Raw genomic sequence first — 25,572 nt, forward strand, 5'->3', positions numbered from 1 at the left:
AATTATGCCTACTTTTAATTGAAATCTAGGCACGTGAACAAAGTTGGGAGAAAATTGAAATGTTTTACTGGTGGGCTAGGTAGGTTACTAGGTACGTAGTCAAGGCCATTGTAAGTAAAAGTTCGTGAATTGTTACGAGTATTTAACACTGTTTGTGTTATTCAACTTACCTGAATTAAATACTTTATTGGTGTTTTAATCAATTTCTATTCAACCAAAATCACGACTCGACAATAATAACAGACATTGACTTTTAACTTAACTCCGACTTGTTTACGAGTATTTGTTTTCATGTTTCGCAATGTCAAAATTAATAGACCTTTGATGCTAAACAAGGCTTCAATTAGATCAAATGGTGTTGATTAAATTTACAAAGCGAAATTCAATTGGATTCTCAGGACATTCCCACGTCTCGGATTTCGGGTATCAAACCCGGGACCAGTCAAGCGTCAAGTCGCACGGTGTCGCCTCTCACTTCACACGCGCCCCGGTTCTGTTCGATTGTACTTCATTGGACCAGTCATGTTTCGATACCCATTAAGTTTGTAAGAGGAGATTATATTTGGTAGACACATACGCACAGAAATATCAATGTTAGATCCATAGATCTCGAAATACCTACCTCACACAATGATGGCCTTTGCCAACCTGGATCCCACAATATTATTACATAACCCTGTAAATTGTACAATGTACATATACCTCTATAGAACTAAGGAAGTGAAGATAGGGTTTTTCTATTGGAGACGTAGGTATAATTTTTTTTCAATTGACTGGCCGTGCGGTATTGATAAATTGCACATTATTAGAACATTTAATTTGAATCTACAACTAAGTAGGTACTTGAAAGATCTACAAAATTATGTTAAGTGATGAAAAACTGTGTTGTGTCCCAATATCAATGGCACAATTTCTTATTTATTTAATTGACTTATTTTTCCAAAGTCTTGTTACTTATAATTTGTTTTAGTATTAGGCCTACTTTACGTTTAATTTAAAGATGTACTAACTCAACACACCGTCAGATCTCAGATTACAACAGGCTTGCCTTAAGTCGTGACTAGTGAACCGTTTACGAACGACCCTAAATATCAAATTGCTTATGAATAAACTGAAAGTTTAATTACTAACTGAGGGTTTGCCGTGTTTGTTCATGAGTTGAGCTCAGTTTGTGTTTATGATAAGACATGGTAGGCTGGGAACTTTGGTTTAAGATTGTATTACTATTTATTATCTTATATCTATAAAAGCTTTAGGATATAGCTTTAGGAGGAATCACTGGACTGGTTGACTGACTGACTCACTCACTCATCACGAAATCTCAAAAACTATGAGTGCTAGGAGTCTCAAATTTTGTATGGGGGTTCTTTTAAGAACGTAGGTGCTCACTAAGATGGGATTTTGCAAAAATTCAACTCCTAAGGGGGTAAACCGGGGTCCACGCGAGTGGCAGCCGGTTTTGTAATAAAACCATGTAGCGTACCGACACGCCTACGATTGTAATGCGATATCACCTAGAATTGACATCGACAATGTTGATCGTTGAATCTCAGTCAGTCACTACTGCTGGCCACTACTTATAGATAAGTAGCTAACTTTTTTTTGGTTTTTATACGTTATTTTGTTAAGTGAAAAAGTATCGAATCTCTAGAGACATTTTAAAACAGTTTTACAGTCAAGATACAATAATTAATATCCTTGGACATTTTGCACTACGCTTGTAGTCCCAAACTAAGCAAAGCTTGTACTATGGGTATTAGACAGCGGATATAAACATACTTAAATACTTTTTTTTGTAAATACATACTTATTATCAAAGTAACACTCAGACCCATCACAGAAATTAAAATTCATCATTTCAATTCGAATTCGAATCGAACCCGTTACCTCTCGGCAATAGTAGTCCGTTCCGAACCACTACACCAAACGGCCGACAAGATTCTTCAAACGGTTTTTCATGAGGAATTTGTCTAAACCAACATAAATTTCTAAGTTCTTGTTTCATTCTACGAGCAATAACTGTAGTCCTGTAGTAAGACGTTTATTTTTCCTCATATTTTACATCAAATACAACCAAATGTATGTCCAAACGTCTCGTAACAACGGCCTTCATCCGTAACTGTCGCGTGCGCAACGGCTCTATTTGTCGCGTTCGCTCTACACGCTACACCTTGCGCCGGCCATTTGTCTGTACCATATACCAGTAGGCGATTTGTAAGCACCTACGTGAGACACTTAAATAGTACTAGTTATAGCTTTGAATACATTAATGTGTATTTGGTAGAATATAAATTATTACAAAACAATATCGTATAATGATAAACATTATACCGCATTATCTGTGGAAGCTAGTAAATAATATTATGATCAGTCTAACAAAACGCGCTGCGGCATATCAAAGCACATAAAAGCGGTGAAGCACAATACACTAATGTATAGTTACTGGCCAAATATTAAGCCTTGAAATGGGTCAAACCACGGGACTTACTACCAAAGTGTAGTTTTTATTGTGCGCATGAAATAATAAACTTTGTCTTATTAAAAAAAAAGCTTTGTCATCAGGGTCCTAGGTCACTCTTTTGGCTTAGGTACATTGTTCACTCGATTCACCCCTTTTGTATTGAAAACAAAAAAGTTTTTTATCTTTATATTGATGTTATTTTTTCGACAGACAAAATAAAATAGCAACCTGAGCAAGCCTCTATAGCAGTGAAAAATGTACAGTGTCGGATATGTCAAAGGAATGTCTCCAAACGAAGTAGAGCTCGAGGACCCTGAATTTTGTACAGGCTGAAAAAAGGACGAACACAATGCCCATGAAAAATAGGCTTGGTTTTAATATCAAGTTACAAACGTTACCTATTTAATACTCTGGCCCCGTTTTCCCTGTGCCTCGGACAAATGATTTTATCTTCATTAATTTATCTCCTTACAGGTTATTATGATCTATGAGTACATCTTTACATCGTTATTTTTTGTGCTATTATTTGATACACAAAGGTTACTGAATTGTTCACTTATCATTGGGGTACCCTAGGTCTATATTTTTCTTATGAATTCGAAATTTTTCGTCGATACCACTTTTCCGAAACAAACTTTTAGAGTAGGCGCACACCGTTGATTTTTGTCGGCCGATAGTTTAGTCGGGCAGTTGATCAGTATGGGCATGTATGGGAGTGCGCACACTACGCCGATTCGATTTGGCCGATTCTTCATACAAATTAAAATCGGGCACAACTATCGGCCAACTAAAAATCAACGGTGTGCGCCTACTCTTATTGTCTTTTAATTTAAAAGTAGAGGGTTATTTTATTTAACTTTAATTTCATTTCACAATTGCCAGCTGAAAGGAATTTCTTTATAAAATACTTTCTTCTGTGCTGAGTTTCAAATTATAGATAAACATTTTGAGTGTCTAAAGCCTCATTCAAGTATTCTCCCAATTTTTTTACTCAATAATTTTCAGTTTTTCTTCCCTTAACAGGCTTTTGTCTTGTTTCAGTGCCCACGGCGCACGTGCAAGGAGTGCTGGGCAAGAAGGCAGCGCTGCCCTGCGACATCCAGCCTCTGGCGGCTGGCGACCACGTCTCGATGGTGCTGTGGTTTAAGGAGGCCGATGGAGAGCCTCTCTACAGGTACACCACTTCTTGATCTAAGTTGTAAACCAAACTGGAAATTATACAAAGAGAGTTTAAAACAGAAGCGAACCCAGAACCTCTGAGCATACGAGGCCAACTTATTTCACTAGACCAGAGTGACCCAAGACTTAGTATTGCTTTAATGTTCATTTCAATTTAACTAACTAATAAGCTATGAATAGTGAATAGGCACTTACAGTGCAGATGTACCATCCTAGACTACATCTCACTTAACACCAAGTGCGATTGCGGTCAAATGAATAAAGCCTTGTTATGTAGGTATAAAAAAAAAGCTGGCGCAGCGACCCAAAGTAATTCTTGGCCTTCGACAGTAAGATTCCATTCTCTCCATTCAAATTTAAAATAGCAAATAAACTGTAATAAGTACAATTTGATATGCCTAAATATTCTACATAAATTAAATTTCATTTCATAAGTAGAGTGGGTAACTTTTTATATTCTAACGTTTATAATTTCACCTCAATATAATTGATAGATCTTGTGTTAATTAGATAAATACACGTGGAACATGTCACATTCTCAGAAGATTTTTCACAATCATATAGGTACCTACCTAATTTTACGTTTTATCGTCTTATCAACTGCACTTTTATTTTTCCCGTATATTCAGTGCATACTTTAAATCCGTTGAAAACTATAGTCGTAAATTCCGATATGCTTCCGCCTGCAATTTTGAATTTATAAGATCCTACATGCCTGACTGATTTACGATTATATGGTATGATACGGGAACTTCGTCAATAATTTACTGTTGTTTCAATTCAGTATTTCGTAACTGGAGTTTGAATAGTTTTCAGGAGATATTAACGTTGTTCAGCAGAAATAATTCTTAATAGAACAATAGGGTTGAAATTGGTTCCCCTTTACTTTTAAGGTAACCTTAAATGTGAACGAAGGCCGTGCTGTAATCATTGTTTAAAAAAATGAGTTTACAGCTTTTCATACATTTAAGAAAAAGTCATTAGCCCAAGTTGTCCATGGGTCTAAAATAGCCTATACGTCGAAATCACCGTCGACAAACGCGTATTTACCCCTATTACTTAGCCCCACTTTGATTAAAACTAAGCAGATGAGAGCTTCATTATAACTACAGCAAACTAAATCGTGCAGTAATGGATCCCGCAGACTTGAGCTGCAGTGCTTAGTAATTGGGAACTAATCAACTCACGCCGAACAGTTGATACAGCATAATCTAGTTGAACGCAAATGCATGTTTACTGTAAATTAGATGAGTATTTTATTGCTCAATGCATAGAATTTACTTTATGTTTTGAGGTCTAGCGCTTAATATTATTCACGGGACTTTTCCCACCTCTCGTTCCCACTGTTACAACTCCTGTGTAGCCAGGATCTACAGCTTGACCGCCAATAAAAAGCAATCAGTGAAGGTCAAGTTTGTCCCGGGGGAAAGTTACTGTCATTGGACCCGCAACGAGCTTAACTCAGTAGCCTGATGTATGGAAGCGGCACGGGAGGGTGTTTTCAACCGACTTCAAAAAAGGAGGAGGTTCTCAATTCGACCCGTATGTTTTTTTTTTTTTTCTATGTTTGTTACGCGATAACTCCGCCAATTATGAACCGATTTGAACAAATCTTTTTTCGGCGTATAGGTAATACCTCAAGGGTGGTCCCATTTAAATTTAATAATAGAAAAAACAACCCCCAAGGGTGGAAAATTGGGGATGAACTTTTTTATACGCAATATCTCCGCCGATTATAAATCAATTTGAACGATTATTTTTTTGTTGAATAGGTATTATCAAAAGGGTGGTTTCATGCGAATTTGAAGAAAATATTTCACCCCCAAGGGTGGAAAATTGGGGATGAACTTTTTTATACGCAATATTTTTAATTTTTAGTTTTTTTTGTGTTCACGCATTTGAAGTCGGTTTTATTTTTTTAAAAAGTTATTATGACTTCAGATTTCTTTCAGTTGTGTTTGCTCTGTCACGTCATAATATTATTATGTCAATGTCACCCCTCCCGTGCTGGTCCCGTGCCTCAGATACTGACTTAGTTAAGCACTAGGATATACCATAATGTTTCTTCTGTTTGTTGTGCCACCTGTTATAGCCGATATACTCGTAGTTATCACAAAGTGGAGGTAGAGTAAGCTATATTTGGGACGTATAAATGTAAGAGGTCGGTAATAAAATTGTGTATAATGTATTGAAAAAGAATTTGACTTTCAGACTTATTGAATTCAAATTATTGGAAACACAAAATTCCAAGTTAGCTTTAAATTGTATTGAGCGTAGAAACGATAAAAATTCGAACATAAATGGCGAGACTGGTTTGAAGAGTAGGTTGATGGTAAAGGTTGTTAACAAAATGTTATTAACAGTTTTTGACGGTATTTGATCTTCTAATGCCTACGTAAATTACATCCTAACAATTAACATAGTTTACAGGTGTTTAACTGTTTGTGACATGTCACACACATGATACATTGTTTCATTTTGGTTGCTGTCACCATTTAATACAATTATGAAACTTTTCACGATGGAAAGGAAAGTAAGATAACCTTAAGGCTTAAATAGTCTATTGCAAGGACACCACAGAATCCAGTTACTGATATAGAATAAATACAAAAATCATAAGCAACTCAGTGCAAGTCTGATGCACAACTAATAAACATACCCAAAAGATACATTTGTAAATCCTAAATGTAGTCTACAGTCTTGATAGCTTCGCTCGCCGAACTTTCATCGTTCACTATCGGATTGACGGCCGCTTTACAACCGCTATAATCGCGAAGCCAAAACTCCGCTAAGAGCGGTTTTCGTGTTCGCAGATATCGTTTTGATTTGTGGCTCCATTCCGTGGCCGGCCGAATGCAGTTAAAATTCTGTGGAGGAGTTGTTTTTTGCTGGATATAGTGTTTGTTCTTTGGGCTACGTGTTCCTGAAACAGCTACATCAGCTCGTTTAAATGATGATCGATTCAGCGTATTCGGACCTTTTTGGATCGTATCTTTTGTTTCGATTTGATGGGTAGAGTAGCGAAGCATGAAATTAACATTGCGACTGTCCAAATGAAAAACTGAATTATAAAATGTATCGCTTACATTTTCTTGATCAGGGAAACATGAGAGCAGTACCTAAATAACTACTATTATATCTGTTAGACTGAAGTGCACGCACGGAAACTCCGGGAATAAGCTTGTCATTAACTTACAGGAACTCTCATAAAAGTAATCATTTTAGAAGTGTCAAAGATTTAAAGCTACAATAATAGCCCAACGGTGTCGGCATCGAACTGTTAATTCAAGATAAGAAACGCTAAAATAGAGAAACACGCGTCTCAACACATTTTTAGACAAAAATCGCTAGTCTGATCCCCAACAATCGCTGGATTATTCTGGCTGACATTACTCCTAGTTTAGATGTCTTATTTTCTACACAGTTATGACGTCCGCGGCCGGCTCGCCAGCCAGCCCAAGCTATGGTCGTCGCCGACGGTGTTCGGGACCCGAGCGTACTTCCGAGCGGCGGCGAGCCCGGCCGTGCTGTTTCTGGATGCTGTGGGGCCCGGCGACGCTGGTGTCTACCGCTGCCGAGTGGACTTCAAGAACTCGCCGACGAGGAACTCGAGGCTCAATTTTACTGTCATCAGTAAGTAATTTTTATTTTATTTTCATCAGCTGTATATTTTTATTTTATGTAACTTCTACTTTTTCTGTCGTAAATTGGCAAACAGTGGGCCAAGTATTTGTCTCGAAGGGATGGTAGAGCAAAATTATGATGAGACAATTATGTTAGTTCCTGACAAAATGTGACGATATAAGGGAGAGTCCGCTAATTTGGACCAGTTTTTTTCAATCCCATTTTACACATAGTTTTCTTTTGTTTTTGCTAATGTCTATGGTATATAATAAAAGACACATTATTCAACTTACTATTTCATAAGTATTAATTAACATGATTGTTGTATATTTAGCACAAATCAACAAAGTACGAGTTCAGAGCTTCGGTCCAATTTAGCCAACCGGTTCGATAATTTGTACCACAGGGTTACTAAATTGGATTTCAATAAATTTCAAGCCTTTAAAAAAACTATGGCAAAATATTATACGATACATTCTTAACAAATTAGGAAACGAAAAGGAACAGTAGTTAATAACATAGACAATCGATATTGTTTTACACGTTATCACGATTTTGAGTACAAGTTTTGTAATTCCAATTATCGTAACGCACACTTGTACCTAATCTACTTTGCCAGTCTTTTGCTTTCATTTATTGTTAGTCAAACATAACTACGATATTATAACTTCAAAATATGATTAACTAAAAAAAAATTCAAAATCCTTTGGTAAAGTTCCATACAACTTGATGTGGTACAATTTAGCCGACTAGGTGATAGTGCTTTTAAAAAATCGGTAAAAAATATAGCTTATAAATACCGAAAAATGTTTCAAATAATTGTAATCCACACTAATTTACGCTTCTAAGTAATATATTAGAAACACCCTGTGATTAAATTTAACAAAATTACAATCTAAACATGTATTGTCAAAAGTTACTTGAAAACAATGAAAAAATACTTTTCAAAATAAAACACACGTGTTTGTTGTCACGGCCAAAACCACATGGCCGATATTAATTGATTTTAGTTGTGTATCGCTGAGTGTTGCAATTACAGACATTCAATAAATACTTTACGAAATATGAGGGTGGTACAATTTACCCGGCGGTACAATATACCGAACTCTCCCCTATGTACGCGCTATTGTCATTAGTTTATTAGTCTATGGATCATGCGTGGTCTGAAATAAACAGATTTTTTATTAGTCCATCCAAATAGACTTTTAATTTAATCAGAATTTAGTTGGATATTTGCGAATTAAGATAAGTTTTTACATTCAGTATTTAGTTAGACCTTCTCCAGGGCGTTTGCTTTATACTTTTTTTAACCGACTTCATTGCTTTATACCTACTCGTACATATCTACTTATTAAACATAGGAAACATCCAGACCAATATAAACATAATGTATGCTTACGTACACAATATTTGTATTACGAGTACCGTATCTATCAGAATACGATAGGCTCTATTTCCAGGCTAACCCTTATACCTATTTCATATTTTATTAAAGGGACAATAATAATTATGCCAGCAATTTTGTGTACAGAAATTATTTCATAGGCTCCGATAGGGACTTGAATAAACCGATGTGCTCCAATATTTCAATCAGAGATAAAAACCAATTTATTTTAGTAATACTTAAAAAAAAAGATAAAGATTCTTGTAATCCATTAAAGTTGTCTGCCAATAACCACGTAGCCATGGCAATAGTTGCCGATCAGACTTCAAAGAAGCTCCGATCCGCAACAAAGCTGTTATCAGAGGGTAATGACGAGGGATCATTAGGACGCCCAACACACACGCCTCGAACACGAGCCGTGTAGGTCTCCGGTGGAGGAACCCCAAATATCACACTTACTTGCAGAAAAATTGACACAATAATATTACCATTAAAGACGAGACGTTAATGACAGGCGATTTCACAAACGATGCTTGCTTAAATGAAGCAGCAACGCTATGCGAAGTCGAACGCACACCGTTGAATAGAGCTCTGTGATTGGTTCGTGTGTGTCACTTCGCCACTCAAGTATTGTCTATGAATAGGTTTTTGGGACCCTGTGTGTCCACGCGCTCTGTGAGACCTCATAGTAATATTTGTGAATACGGGTGTGAATGTGGGAATTAAGGATAATTAATTTAGTGATTTTTTTTTATTGTGTGTTGTATTAGCCAGTAGAAAGTATTAAGAGTAGCCTTGTAAAGCAAACACTTTATTTAGGAATGCTGATATTATTATCGTATTTTATTTAAATCATACCCATTTTTTAAGTTTCCAAAAAAAGTGACACACACTACAACACAATGAAAACCAAACTTAGGTCTTAATGGCTTAATGGTGCCTACATGAAAATGTCACCTATATCATGACCCGAAAACCTTTTAGGAGTTGTGTTTCGGTTGATGGATTACACAGGCACACGTCATCGATCAGTTTTAACGCGACGGAGCGGTTTCATTGCACGTGAGTGTATGAACGTCAGATACTCAACGGGTCGGAGGTGGCACGGATCACGTGACGTAGTGTATTAACAGAGTAAATACAAATGAGTAGGTCATCTTCATAGAAACGCCCGAGCGCGATTTGTATGTGAGGGCGCCAATACGTATGCGGCGCGCACGCACACACTGACAAAATTTAGCTTTGATTAGCGGTGAGTTGCCCCGAATTTTGTCAGTGTGTGCGTGCGCGCCGCATACGTATTGGCGCGCGCTCACATACTAAACACGCTTGGTGCGTTTCTATGAAGATGACCTACTCATTTGTATTTACTCTGGTATTAACCAACGCGAACGGTGGTTTGCTTTGATATTCTCATTCAGATCTAACAATCTCGAGCATCGGTGTTTGTAAAGGGCTTGGATACGAAATACGAATACCTAAATCAACAAAAGTTCGCGTACGAGTTGATTGAATTGTGAATTGGAGTAAAAGTGTACACTTGCTGTGTTGAAAGTTAGTGTACCGCCGCGGTTAATGTTACTTATTAGTTTATTTAGAATTGAATGGTAAGTCTCAATTATGTCCGATGGTTTTAAGTACCTATTTGTTCTAACTTCTAAGTTATTGTTATCTAATATTTTGTAAGCATTGGTAACAATTATTGGTAAACCAAATAAATAAATAAATAACGGTTAGGTCAAAAGTATAGATGTATGTACGAGCTTTTCCTCTTTGTCCTACGCATAAATTTGTAAGATAACGAATTGAAAGACAAATTCCAAAGATGAAATTGTCGTTATTCTTTAATAATTGTTTTCCTTTACGGAGGGAATTAATTAAATAAATTGTATGTTAAGTAACACAATAGCAGTTCTTGAGGAGGGCAAGAAGCGCTTGTCTTTGTTATTCGAACGTTCATTTACCGAATTGTTTGAGAAGCAATTATCAACTGATCAAAACAGGAATCGAATATCATCGATTGTTTAAATTATAAAGTATTTAAATAGTGACGTTTTCCCTTAATTCTTGGAACAACTGAAGGCGAAATCGATCAAAAATACTTACACTGTGTGCTTACCATGAGTTTACGTTAGAAGTGCTTGCTAGCGACTGCGTAAAAAGCTCCTAGCGGCTACTTTCAAGAAATAAAATCTTCATAGATTTTTTTAACGTACTCGCTAGCGAGCACACCTAACGTAAACTTATGGTAAGCACACTCATCTTTGAATATACAGGGTGTTTGGCGCATCGTGTGCCAAAATAATTTGGCGGATAGAATGGGTCATTACCTATATTTTCAGCCCCCATAACACGTTCCATGCCAGGCGGCTACTTTTAAATTAATTTTTTTAGTAATTTCACCAAAATACCCAAATCGCATCATTTACTTTCGATTTAAAAAAAAACTACTAGGCGTAGCTTCAAAGTAAATATTTTGTTTTGACGTGCATTGATGTAGGGTTGCATCAAATCTAAATTTACTGGCAAATATCATCTAGGTTTTGTTTAATTCAACTTTGAAGTTTTCCGAAAAGTTAAAAATGGACTGAACATTTAAGTTTACATGGCTATAAAAAAATAAGTAAAAGAGATAGCGATCTTCGGATTTTATCAAAACTTCTCTAGTCTATCCCCATTCAAATGGTATACTAATCTTGTTTAAATAATAACAAAAACTTCACAAATTCCTTAAATTAGTGCATTGACTCTACTCGGACTGATTTGCGAAATTTGTGTTTATAGCCCCTTTTTGTGTGAATAGCACGTTAAATACCTACAGGTAAAAATTATTTATCTTATGCAATGTAAAAAGATTTTCCCTATCGTTTTTCAATGTGGCTTTCTTGAATTTGGGGACGAAAATAATTATTTTGATCGTTTATTAATTATTACAAATTTAGTTCAAAATGTCCGCCTCGGCAACGTATACACTCACGACATCTTCTTCTAATTTCGACTGTTGTCGTATGCAGCCACATTTCTCTTTTTATTACTACAAAGGCGTTTTTTATTCGTTGTTGTAGTTCTTCTAATGTTTGAATCCGTTACGTACACCAGTTCTTTAGCTCGTCCCCAGACGTAAAAATCTAACGGAATTAGGTCTGGGGAACGTGCAGGCCACTGTATAGGGCCATCTCTTCTAATCTACGAGTAGAAAACGCCTTTGTAGTAATAAAAAGAGAAATGTGGCTGCATACGACAACAGTCGAAATCAGAAGAAGATGTCGTGAGTGTATACGTTGCCGAGGCGGTCATTTTGAACAAAATTTGTAATAATTAATAAACGATCAAAATAATTATTTTCGTCTTTAATTTCAAGAAATCCACATTGAAAAACAATAGGGAAAAGGTTTTATATTGCATAAGACAAATAATTTTTACCTGTTAGGTGTTTAATAACGTGCTATTCACACAAAAAGGGGCTATAAACACAAATTTCGCAAATCAGTCCGAGTAGAGTCAATGCACTAATTTAAGGAATTTGTGAAGTTATTGTTATTATTTAAATAAGATTAGTATACCGTTTGAATGGGGATAGACTAGAGATGTTTTGATAAAATCCGAAGATCGCTATCTCTTCTATTTATTTTTTTATAGCCATGTAAACTTAAATGTTCAGTCCATTTTTAACTTTTCGGAAAACTTCAAAGCTGAATTAAAAAAAAACTAGATGATATTTGCCAGTAAATTTAGATTTGATGCAACCCTACATCAATGCACGTCAAAACAAAATATTTACTTTGAAGCTACGCCTAGTAGGTTTTTTTTAAATCGAAATTAAATGATGCGATTTGGGTATTTTGGTGAAATTACTAAAAAAATTGATATAAAAGTAGCCGCCTGGCATGGAACGTGTTATGGGGGCTGAAAATATAGGAAATGACCCATTCTATCTGCCAAATCATTTTGGCACACGATGCGCCAAACACCCTGTATAATAGGTATGTAGTAACTTTAGAATTTTTATTTTCAATTTTAATAGTTACTTTTAAAAACGATCGCTCTTAATTTTACCTCTACATTAATACAAATGGAAATAGAAAAGTAGACTTATATATCAGTTGAACAATGCAGGCAGATACAATAGAATGAATATAATTTTGCTTGGATTTAATATGATTAATATGAAGGAAAATTATCTTAAATGAAGTTAGAGTTTTATTACAAATGTCTGTAGATGTTTTTGAAGCTTTGATCTCTTTAATATGATCATTTTATTCTTTATTGCGTCTCAGATTCAATCCAATATAAATTGAATAAGCATCCAGACTAAGTAATGGCTTGAGAAGATTAAATATTTAGGCCTTTAAAGATTTAGGTACCTGTCGATATATTTATTTATTATGGTGACTAAGCATTTGCGTCGTTCGCGAAAACAACGCTTGAGGCTATATCGCACCTATAACATCATTTAAATCTCAATTGCAACCTCATTAATAATTGAAAAGCATCCGAAATGAAATTATATCAGAACAGTTAAATAAATGTTCATTAATAAATGTGACCTGAATAAGAGAATCTATTTAATAAATTGTTTTCTAGATTGGTCCTACCTACATAATACTGACGTCAATAAAATAGCCTTTGCCCTTCAAACAGATTTTACTACGTTCGTTTCAGCCGAATGACGTCCACTGCTAGACAAAGGCCTCCCCCAAGGATTGTCCTGCGCCGCGCCGCATCCAGGCACCTCCCGCACCTACACCAGATCGTCGGTCCATCTAGTGGGAGGCCTGCCCACACTACGTCTCTGGCTCGTGGTCGCCACTCGATAACTTTTCTGACTAAATGAAACTACTAAATGAAAAATATTACTGCGAATTACGAGTAAGTTCGCTAAGTCACGATTAATGTTTCTAATATAAAATACCATTTTGTGCGACTGTAATTGATAAATTACCAGCTGAAAGTATTTTCAGTTAATAAAAACACGTTTCCACGTCGCTTTATCTACAAAAAGAATTGCGGAGCCTTGAATACCGCGGTTATAAGTGTTCACTCGTTTTAAAAGTCATCTTGCCTTATCGTAGGCACCGTACAGCACAACGGACTTTACATTTTTGTTGCAAAACAACACCTAATACAAATACTGAAAATGCACAGTATTCAGCTTGATGTGCCGCCTGTACAGTGAGTTGCGACTCTTGGCTGTAATTACGAGTTTAAATGAAAATGTAGGAATGCCTTTTACATTTGGGAAAATGGGTAAAAAGGGTGATTTTATTTATAACTTAAGTTTTAAAAATAGTGTTTCTGAGACCTGTAAAACCTTTAAAACCTTGCTTCTGATTCAAATATCTTTTAATAGAAATTAATAATCTTTCCACATAGTATTTACTTACGCCCGTATTCACAAACATAACTGTGAGGTCTCACAGTTCACATGGACGCACGGGGTGACACACGAACCAATCACAGAGCTCTATTCAACGCTGTGCGTTCGATTTGCTGCTTCTGGCTGCTGTTTGAGAATACGGACGTTATTCAATGTGAATGAAACATGATATTTTATTTGTGTAGAGTGAAAGGTAAGCTTTTAAGTTACTGAGCTTTTCCTATATGATTACGCTTGTCGACAGCTTATAAGGATCAAATTCCGGGAGGTATTGACTGACATACGAAGCTCCTTTACATTATCTGCTCAAGTGTAGTAAGTAACAGTCTTGAAAAACAAATCTTATAGATAAAGGTTTCGACTGTAAACAAACGAGCTAAAATAACCCGTGTTTTCTCATGATCAACAATGATACATTAACAAAACAGCGGAAAATCGTTTGTAACATTAAATCGGCACGATCAAAGAATTCCCAATACCCACCAAAACACCATTACATCGTATTCAATAATATTCCCCCAAAATTAGTTTCCTGCCGGCAATCGAGATGCGATGAAAAGCGAGTAATAAAAAAATATTACGTTTCTTTTCGACGCGGATTCCTTTTATTCTCGCATTTTTAATTTATGGCCAGTTTGTGTTTAGCCTGCGAGGGCTCAGATTCAGTACACAGTAATAGTCTTTAGAATGAGCACGATTTCCCATCTTTAACGGGCTGTCACCCAGGATAGCTTGGCTAGAACAGTTTAGTTACAAAATATTAAGAATCAAACTTGGACCCCATTTCACTCCCTATTCTTAGTACACCCCTAGATCTCATTAGGAATCGTGTCAAATAAATTTCTAGGCCCGTGGTTGATTGATGATGCGTTGATTTCTCAGTCAGTCAGTTTCTCCTTTTCAACTAAGTATTCATATTTAAATATTCTTAATATAAAAGTCTAGGTGAAAAATAGGAATCAGAGAAACTACTCGTACTACGAATGTCAAGAAATAAAAACAATATCTCTAAAGGAGATCTTTACATGTCTCCTTATCTTTCAGGCTCTAAGTAATGAGAAAAAGCCTCTAGAAAAAGATCACTCGCCACTAGTTGTCAGTTACATTCATACAGCCAAGCAACACTGTTGTTAAAAAGTCGGACGAATAAAAAGTATCTTACCAGAAGCTTGTTTGTTAATTTCCACTGATAAATTAATTCAACAGAGTTTATTAATGTACCTATTCATAGTCTAGGTATTCAAAATCAATGTATTAGACATTTTCTGGTTGGCATCAATCACTTCCTATTGTTCTTCGAAAACAAAAGCCGGCTTCTACAAACTGGCGGTTCTAAATAGCTTATGAAAGAATTCGACAGTGGGTGTTATTCCATGGACCTCCGGGGTGTCTTGGGGGTCCTTTGACTCTCAGTATTATTAAATCTGGCTCTATTTTGCGAATACCAAATTCGTTAATAATAAAGATAGCATTCAGCTTTTTGAGGCGTGAAGGATTGTGAGGTGTCCCCTTACCCACTTCGAGGGTCAATCACCTTTGTTCACGGGAAAACTTTAATTAAAATTTGATAGCCTTTATCCTCAGCCCTGGAATGGAAGGTCCCTCTTGTAATAGAAATAGACTTAAAGGGACAAACTCTTCAAATCGGAGGCGATATTCGAAATAACTTTAAGTTGTTGGGATTGTGCCAGGAGTATTGTTAATTGTTCGTTCTTTAGGGCAGGCCTGCTGGTTTTACCTGATAGCGATAAAAATGAAATATTACGCGATTTATAATCGATGTTTGGGGTGGTAGGTTATCTTGATTTATTACATTTATTCATGAAATTATTATTCATTGAAGGCCTTAGGTTAAAACGGCCATTCTCAGATGAGCTAGTTAAATCGTTAAAAATGACCAATTAGCGACATGCAAGTATTTATATATGTTACTTAACAACCCTATCCAGTTGTGCATTAAATCATAGGCTTCTATTTTAAGTATTTGTGACTTAATTAATTTCATGAACCTCTGTTCTCTAATTACCGTGACGCGTCCGCACACCGACTTAATGTTAAAAGTTGGCTGTAATTTTTATGTCGTATAGATTTGGTTCACTCCATTCAACATTTTAAAGAGTACAAAAGATTGTCTTATGCATAGCAAAATATCTATTCAATAGAACCATTCTGTAAATAATTAGAATTAAAAAACTGCTTGTCCTAGCGAAAGTCCTAATTCCCGTGACGTTTTCTGTTTTTGGTTACACAAGCCTAAATAATAATATTTGACACATCATTTATGCGCGCGGCGCGAGCCCTTAGTTAGTTCTAAGACCTGTTAGCAAGTAGGCGTCTATTGCGTTGGCGTACCGTCGATGAATTGCGTAAGAGTATAATTACCATATCTTTGGTTTTCAATTTTTCTATTTACCATGTCCTTATTTTTATATTCGATTTTTGAAGGTAGATCCATGTTGTTAATTTAAATGGAATCAGTACTTTGGCCTTTATACGTTGTAGTAAGACAGTATTTGCATACGCTGCAGATTTAAGAAATTTTGAAGAAAAACTATCGTTTTATAATTTCCATGTACTAATTACCATATATTTATAATCACCGTTGTATGAAATTATTACCTACAAATTGCACTCACGATTGAATAAGTATGATGATAAAATATGAAATATACCTAGACTTTCCCATAACAACTTTACGGACTTTTCTTCCAATCTGACATCAAAATTTTGAAAAGCTTTCGTTCGATTTTATGACGAATGTTCAGCTTCAGTTGCTGCATGGTTGTTGGATTTTAGACTATATTTTAACCCCTAAGGTAACCCCACAAAAAGAAGTAAGCTGGAGTGAAATCAGGGCTTCTCTGGCGTAATCACATTAAGAACAAAAGGGAACAAATCAACAGACAATGGGACTTTTCAAGACAAGAGTGTATAGGCAGTTAGGCTTTAGACTTTGTACTAGACTGCATCCTAACTTGAGTGTATACGTTGCCGAGGCGGACATTTTGAACAAAATTTGTAATAATTAATAAACGATCAAAATAATTATTTTCGTCTTTAAATTCAAGAAATCCACATTGAAAAACGATTGGGAAAAGGTTTTTACATTGCATAAGATAAATAATTTTTACCTGTAGGTGTTAAACGTGCTATTCACACATAAAGGGGCTATAAACACAAATTTCGCAAATCAGTCCGACTAGAGTCAATGCACTAATTTAAGTAATTTGTGAAGTTGTTGTTATTATTTAAACAAGATTAGTATACCGTTTGAATGAGGATAGACTAGAGAAGTTTTGATAAAATCCGAAGATCGCTCTCTTTTAAAAAAGAAAATTATACCCATGTAAACTTAAATGTTCAGTCCATTTTTAACTTTTCTGAAAACTGCAAAGCTGAATTTTAAAAAAACTAGATGATATTTGCCAGTAAATTTAGATTTGATGCAACCCTACATTAATGCACGTCAAAACAAAATATTTGTTTTAGGGCTGCGCCTAGTAGTTTTTTTTTAATCGTAGCCGCCTGGCATGGAACGTGTTATGGGGGCTGAAAATATAGGAAATGACCCATTCTATCCGCCAAATCATTTTGGCACACGATGCGCCAAACACCCTGTATATTTGGAACGATGTTTTATTTTTAGTTTGAGATTTGGGGATTTGTACAAAAAGCATTTATTTTATTTTGTGTTATGCCTATGCTAAAAGGTGCTATGAAATTATTATTGTGTGGAGTTATTACTTACATTGTGGTAATGATGTGTTTAAAGTTATTTAAATGTAGTTTACTTTAGCAATTTGTAAAGTTCAATTAATTAGGTTGGAAGTTCAGAGGGACGTGTTTAATTTTAACCCATCGCTGCTTTTTTACAATTACCTATGTGACTTGACTGAAAATAATAATAATAATAGTAATTTACTGATGTCTCGTTTGAAAAATTTATCGGAATGAATTGATTTCTTTTGTAAAATTTCAGCTTAATATCCTATAAAAAATATTCTCAATTATTTATTAGTCTAGTAAGAAGTAGTACCTACTTTGAAAAGATGGTCATTCCTAACAAATGGTAGTCATGATGGACCACTGATGATAACGTAGATACCTACAGTGAATGTAATGGGCAATGAAGGCGCGCATGCCAACTAATGGGAACCATCTAGGAATCCTGTATTTCCTGCTCCTTGTAAATTAGTGTTCATTTGGAAGGAATATCACTTGATGGAAGCATCAAGAGTGAGCTATTTACATTAATTATTTTGTAGGCCTAGGTAAAATAAAACTATAAATGTGAGCGCAAATATATTGTTTATTTCTGAGGGCGTTTATGTCATTGATTTCGAGACGTGTAGGTTTGCGAAATGAATAATTATGTTAGTGAAATCTAGCTCAATTCTGAAAATTAGAAGATCAATAAATTTTAACGTTTTATCTAAGTTGTTAAAATTCACTGGAACTTCTGAAAATATTTTGCATTAGAATGCTTAATACCTCGAGGGTTCGACGAAACGCAGACTTATTATTTTTCTATTGTTTGGAATTTTTTCTTTTATAAATGTTTTTCGGTTTAAAATATCATCTGCCGTAGCTAACGATTCTATTTCTAAAGTACTAAGATATAATGAAATGACTACCTACACCAAATGTCCAGCCGCAAGTATAGTTAGTCACTAATGATCGGGCACCTCGGTCCGTTCGCCTGAATAATGACGATAAAAATAATAAATACGATGTATGTACCCAGAGCTAAGTAGATTAAAGGGTCACATTTTTCAGCGTAAGCACACCTGCCTTATCATCCCCCATTAGTCTGAAAGGGAGGAATGATTTCTTACCTTTTATCACTAGGGCATTATCACTATTATTTGTCAGTGAAAGGTCTATGAAAGGAATGATTTATACTGGCCGAAAGTGTTTCTTGAAAGGATTTGACTACTTAGGTACTGTTCGAAATATAGAGATAAATCGGATTCTATTAGTAACCCTAAGGCTGGGTTGCACGGTTGCACCATCTTACTTTAACTTTGACCGTAACTATGACGATAACCGGTGTTTTTTGTATGGAGTTTGACAGATTTTTGACGTTTGTCAAAGTTAAAGTAAGATGGTGCAACCCAGCCTAAGTATTTATGTGCTAGGGCTTTTCTTCGATAGTCCACTGCGAAAATAAATAAAAAAGATTGCTTTAGTGTTATTAAGGCTAGGATTTACCGCCTCGATGCCGTGCATTCGTTTACCTCAGCCCCCGCACACCTCGCACTGACACTCGCGCTGACACTAGCGCGACGCGATGACGCCACAGTATAAAAACAAGCCGTAAGTTGGATTAAACCGTAATCTTCAAATAGTGAATAAATAAATAATAAAATTAAATATCCTTCGACATAATATTTTAACACTGCGCCTCTAGTCTCAAACTAAGCAAAGCTTGTACTATGGGATATGAACATACTTAAATAACATAACATAAATAAATTCATTCATATTATGGTTAGAAAACACCCAGCCCGAAACAAACATTATTATAGATGACCCACGCTGAACTGTCCCACCAAACTTAATGACAGGGGGGCACTACCATCGTCAAACTGTATGGTTTCCAACATGGCAAACATCGGAACCAGCGATCCGGTATTGACGGTGGCGCCCCACTGTCAATGTCATGCATAGGACAGTTCAGTATTTTGGAACTTTATAATGTTCATGCACACAAATGTTTGTCAATCAATAATGTCAAATAAAGATGATAATATTAAGTCAAACAAATACTTTTTACCGACAAAAATAGTATAGTTCCAAAATACTGGACTGTCCTGTCGATGACATTGACAGTGGGGCGCCACCGTCAATACCGGATCGCTGGTTCAGATTTTTGCCATGTTGGAAACCATATAGTTGAACGATGGTAGCGCCCCCCTGTCATTGAGTTTGGCGGGACAGTTCAGCGTGGGTCATCTATACACGCGTCCGTCCTCCGTAAGCGCCACCGCGCGACTGATTAAGATTGTCCAAGCCGTCATGGCCGATTTTTTCACATTTTTTCAACATAGTAACTAAATAAGACGCAATAACAAAAGTTTGAAAAGTTGTCGACCTAGAAAATACAAAGTCCTATCTATTAGTATATATTTTAAGTGTAAAATGTTAAAAATGAATATATGAGAGTAAAACAAAAAAGCCGTCGACGTACTTCTTTGGGATTTTTTTTTATCGGACAAACTATGCAATATCGTGTTTTGGAAAAGTTGTCGCCCTAGTTAAAGACATTAACTTACTCGTACAATTTTTTGTTTGCTAAAATATCTTTTCATTTATAAACTATCTGCAAACAAAATCGGTCAAATATCGACAATTTGGGAAATCATGGCCTTAAGGTAGTTTCGACGTTTCATCTGCATATTAATGGAGACGAAAAAAATAAAATGATGACTTTTTAAACAATTCGTCATACTCTTCATATTAATTATAATTCAGGGATGGGTATTTAACAAACTCAATTTATTAAAGCTGATTAATCCGCGTTCCGGTGTCTATTCCTAAATCACGGTTTGAACAAACTTCGAAGCTTCTTATTTCATTATTTACGGTGCGGCGAGCTTTATCCCAGAACTTCAGATATAACAAAGTAAGTAATTCGGTAAATTTCTTTTATGACGCGGGAATACTGAATTTGGGAATCTTGTGCTGGTATTTGGGTTGATTAGCCGAAAAAAACAGAATTTTGTTTGCTTCTTGGAATAGATCTTTTGGTTTATCGCTACCGTATAATTTGTAAGAAACTTTTTGAGGGCTCCAATCAATACCGGTGAAGCTATGAATTAGCTTATCAACTTTTTCTTCAGAAGTATTTCTTATTCATTGGACTTGATTGATTTTACCCAATCCTTAGTCATTTTACCTGCAGTACCTTGGAATTCTAATGGGTGAAAATAAGAATTGTATTTTGACTTTTCAATGCATTATTAATGATCAAGTTGAAAAATTTATTGCTTACAATCGTGGAATTTATGGTTTACGCATGAATGATAAAAATGCTTTCAATATATTTTCTTCTTTGCAAATATCCTTCTCTGAAATAAAACAACCGATTTCCTCATTCTGTCTCAATTGACATCGTCTCATTATTTTAATCCCAACTAATATTATAAATGCGAAAGTAACTCTGTCTGTCTGTCTGTCTGTCTGTCTGTTACGCTTTCCCGCTTAAACCTCGCAACCGATTTTGATGAAATTTGGCATAGAGATAGTTTGAGTCCCGGGAAAGAACATAGGATAGTTTTTATCCCGGTTTTTGAAACAGGGACGCGCGCGATAAAGTTTTTCTGTGACAGACAAAATTCCACGCGGGCGAAGCCGCGGGCGGAAAGCTATTTATGAATATTATGGTGTTCGTCTTCCCCCACGAAGTCATTTGTCAACGTTATTGATCCAAATTAATTGGCACAGTATTCTTATGATTGTAAATGTTCAAAATTAACGTAAATTACAATTATATTTGGGAAATAGCCTTTAACATGGCAGGTTAACGCCTCACGTCGGGTGGTGAGACAAAGAGATGGTAATGAATGGCGGCACTAACAACGGCACATAATGGAGGCTCGTGCAGAAAGTATTCCTTGGTATGTATAGTCCATAAAATAAAACTGTCAATTTTCTAACAAAATAAAGCCGAATAACAACGACACCAATTACCTATTTATAAATAGTTTAAGGCTGAGTTGCACCATCTTACTTTAACTTTGACAAACGTCAAAAATCTGTCGAACTCTATACAAAAAGCACCGGTTATTGTCATTGTTACGGTTAAAATAAGGTGGTGCAACTTAGCCTAAGATGCTTAAACCTAACTGAACCTGATTGATTTTATTATGAAACAAAAATCAGTAAGACCAATATGTGTATCTATTCTGATAATGTGTTAACTGAGAAGCTAGACGTGTATTTTAGCTATTTTTTCTCTTTCGATGTGTATAGTACCTAAAATCTAAGATATTGAATACCTAAGTGCTAAGTGAAACTTACAAACAAGTCCCGACTGAGATAGTCGATTTATTTGGGGATTATGGCTTATGAGCTGGATTTTCTAGCGCATAAATCTTAATATTTTAAAGGAAGGACGTCCTATTATGCGGTCTTTGTTTTTTGTCGCTTTATTCTTTCACTCTTAGGTGATATGATTGAGGTAGCAAATGGAGGTTAGCCAGGGCTGGAAACAATTTACCATACATGCTGGCAACTAACAAACTCTTTGTTTTTTGGGCCAATTTCGATTGTCTGTTGTTTTTCACAATTTCGAACACGAGTTTGATGAACCAAATTGGGTTTTATGCCATTCACATAAAAACTACAATACCCGATATTACTCAGTAGAGTTCACGCACAATCTGACATACGAAAACGTAGGGCTTTTAGCAAAGTAATGCCTTTGTATCTATTTCCATTGTGCTAACAATGTGTATTCATAGTTAATGTGTGCAGACAAAATCTTTGGACAATAAACTTAATTACGCAACATAATGTAGCGAATGTATATTTGTTTATCAGAAATAATGTTGTGTTTACTGTTTATCTTTTCCTGAAAATGTGTGGGTGTGTATCCTACGCTTACCTATGTAACTGCTGAAACTTTCTCTCAAATAATTTAATTTAACTGCTTCCATTACTTGGTTTCTTTATATCTTGACTTACTTGACTTAAGGTCCTATGTCCCCTAGATGGGGCAGAGGGCGTACACAACAGTTCTCCATCGCGTTCGGTCTTGAGCTTCGCGTTTGATCTCGCTCCAGGTCTTGCCGATTTTCTTCGCCTCGTCTGCTACAGTGCGCCGCCAAGTTTGCTTTGGGCGCACTGTAGCAGATTATATTATCTTCTATTATATTATATATCTTCTATACTAAATAAGAGGATGGACACACAGATGACGGTCTTTTGACACTTTTTCTCAGCACCAGCCGTTATGTTGTCCAGAAATGACGGTATAGCTAGCTATACAGGGTGAAATTTAAATCATTGGCTTAATTTAAACTAAGACTCTATTCATGATACACGCCTAAAATAAAGAGAGAAAAACCACAATTTTCCAAACTGTTGAAACTTTTCCTTGGAAACATTACGCGTAAAATATATTGGTTTAAATGTAAAATTTAACGGACAACATTTTAATTCATCGGTGATGGAGGCACGTGTAATTGTGTAAATGAGCCGGAGTATCGGAGATCAATAGCTATAAGAAGGTTTATGGTGGAATACAATATTGGAGCTTTAATGTAATACAAAAAAGAATCCCGATGTTGTAAATATTGCATGAATTTTATCCAATTTTAATTATTAAGTATAACATCAATAGTCGCTGACATAGCCCGACGGATCAGCAAGCTGAAGTGGCAGTGGGCAGGGCACATAGTACGCAGAACTGACGGCCGATGGGGCAGCAAGGTTCTGGAATGGAGGCCACGTACCGGAAAACGCAGCGTGGGACGTCCACCCACAAGGTGGACCGACGACTTGATAAAGGTAGCGGGAAGGCGCTGGATGCAGGCCGCTACCAACCGTGCGATGTGGAAGTCATTGGGGGAGGCCTATGTTCAGCAGTGGACGTCCTGTGGCTGAAATGATGATGATAACATCAATATACATTAACTGTAAACGTAACATTATAAAATACTTACTTTATTATTATAATAGCGAATTCTGGTTATAAAGTGGATGGTTACTCATTCCCACAAGCAGATTAAAAAGTTCTTTTGAAAGTTCGGAACTATTTTGATTATTTTCTGTGTCACAAAGCAATAAACACGATCGACTTTAGTTTACCAGTTAAAAAACTTCCGAACACACACAACAGCCATTCTTACTAATTCTCTAAACAAGATTTTCTTGTTATAAACCAGGGGAAATCTCCGCACGTACCAACTTGGCACTTAGGTAGCTAAGTAGAGTGTACGTGTCACTCTCTCCTAGTTGTTCACTCGTGTGGCATTAATAAAGTAAACTGGAAATAATCTTTATGTTGAACCACTTAATTAATTCCCTAAGATCTCACAGGCATAGTTCGGAAACTTAAATCCGTGTTCTATAACAATCTTAACGCTTCTGGGGCCTAGAAAGCTGGTATTACTTAGGTACTCGATTTATAATTTTGGTAGGTCTACCATTTATTGAACGGCAAACAATGCCCTCTATTGGCCTTTACCAAACATTGTTCTGCCAATTAATGCTGATCCGCATAGCCCTTTACATCACACGTCGACGATCATAATGACCAATGTAAATGGCCACCCAATGTAATTCACATTAGGTGGATAGCGATTTACTTATAATTAGACTGTCGATTCGAAAGCTGGAATATTGGTGTGATCTCACAAGAATAAGTGGTCAATGGGAATATTATTAATTTGTTCTTAGTTACTTGTAAATAGTAAAAAGGTCTTGTCCGTTTTTAGTGCTTCATTTCTGACTTAAATTTGTAACTATTACCGTTGTAACATTCGACAGGGATCAAAAGAAGCTTACATTCCATTATTAAGTTAAGAACAGTGGTAGCTTTTGTCCAAAGACAATACAATTAATGCGCAAATGGGCAAAAATGTCAATGTCCTTAGCGAATATTAAACGGCATTAACATTGAAATAACAAAGGGTCCAAGAATTTAACGACGATCGTTTTCGTTTTATATCATCGTTCCGCCCCGGCGATAACTCTTCACAAAATACAAGCAATTAGCCGAATTCTGTATTAAATTACCGTGTTACGTTACGTTACGTGTTTGCCTTCAACAATTACCCTAAACAGCAAGAAATGAGTTGCTGTTTGAATACCTAAATTGATACATTATTTAAACACGCTCGTTCACGTTTGGTTTAAGTTTCTAGCACTTTGGAAAGCTTAATAACCCTTGTGTAAAATTGAGAAGTTAATGTTACAGTCACGAAAGTGAAGACAAAAAAAAAGAATTGGAGGTTATCAGTCCTGATGCTATGCGATCACAACCATCTACTGATATCTCTATCACCAGCAGAGTTTCCAAAGTAGGCCTATGTTTAAAACCCATTTCTGAAGCAGGTTCCAGTTTTTCATACATCTTGTTTGTAAGTGTAATGTAATTATAACGTGCAATTTTGTTCACAGCTCCACCCAACAGGCCTGTGATAATGGACGCAAAGACCAGGGACCAAACGCGACTGTTGGAGCCCTACAACGAAGGAGACACCCTAGAGCTCATCTGCGAGGTACACGGGGGTATGTATCTGATAAAATACACATTATTTTAGTAGTATTATTCATTAATGAAATAATTCTCTTTGTTAGATAGCAAGAAAAAACTGTTACCTAGAAATGGGTCCCTTAATAGAATCTATTATGTAAATTATCCTGCTTTCGCCTCCGAGATTTATTTTACCATGTAGTACCCCTGTACGACAACCCAATCCGCACACAATATTCAGCGTAGTAGTATTAAAAAACAAAAGAGCGGGCAACCCCACCCCTACCACGCTGTGGGCTCGGTGTCCGAGCGGTCTCATTCCTTTGTGCGCACGCGCAACGACC

The 25,572-nt window shown here is 36.1% G+C and overlaps 1 protein-coding gene across 1 annotated transcript in view; it reads left to right on the plus strand.

Moving 5' to 3' along the window:
* The window catches only part of LOC114358049 (uncharacterized), a gene marked incomplete at its 3' end in the record, with an annotated part of 86,892 nt that extends 61,629 nt beyond the window's left edge, over window positions 1-25,263 (plus strand). The window contains exons 2-4 of the mRNA XM_028311912.1: window positions 3,503-3,635; window positions 7,065-7,273; window positions 25,153-25,263. Of these exons, the coding sequence (XP_028167713.1) occupies window positions 3,503-3,635; window positions 7,065-7,273; window positions 25,153-25,263 (453 nt within the window). The remainder of the gene's footprint in view (window positions 1-3,502; window positions 3,636-7,064; window positions 7,274-25,152) is intronic.
* Between the last annotated feature and the right edge of the window lie 309 nt (window positions 25,264-25,572).

The sequence above is a fragment of the Ostrinia furnacalis genome, unplaced genomic scaffold (genome assembly GCF_004193835.3).
Source record: "Ostrinia furnacalis isolate ACB-3 unplaced genomic scaffold, ASM419383v2 OfSCF3655, whole genome shotgun sequence".
NCBI lineage: Eukaryota > Metazoa > Arthropoda > Insecta > Lepidoptera > Crambidae > Ostrinia > Ostrinia furnacalis.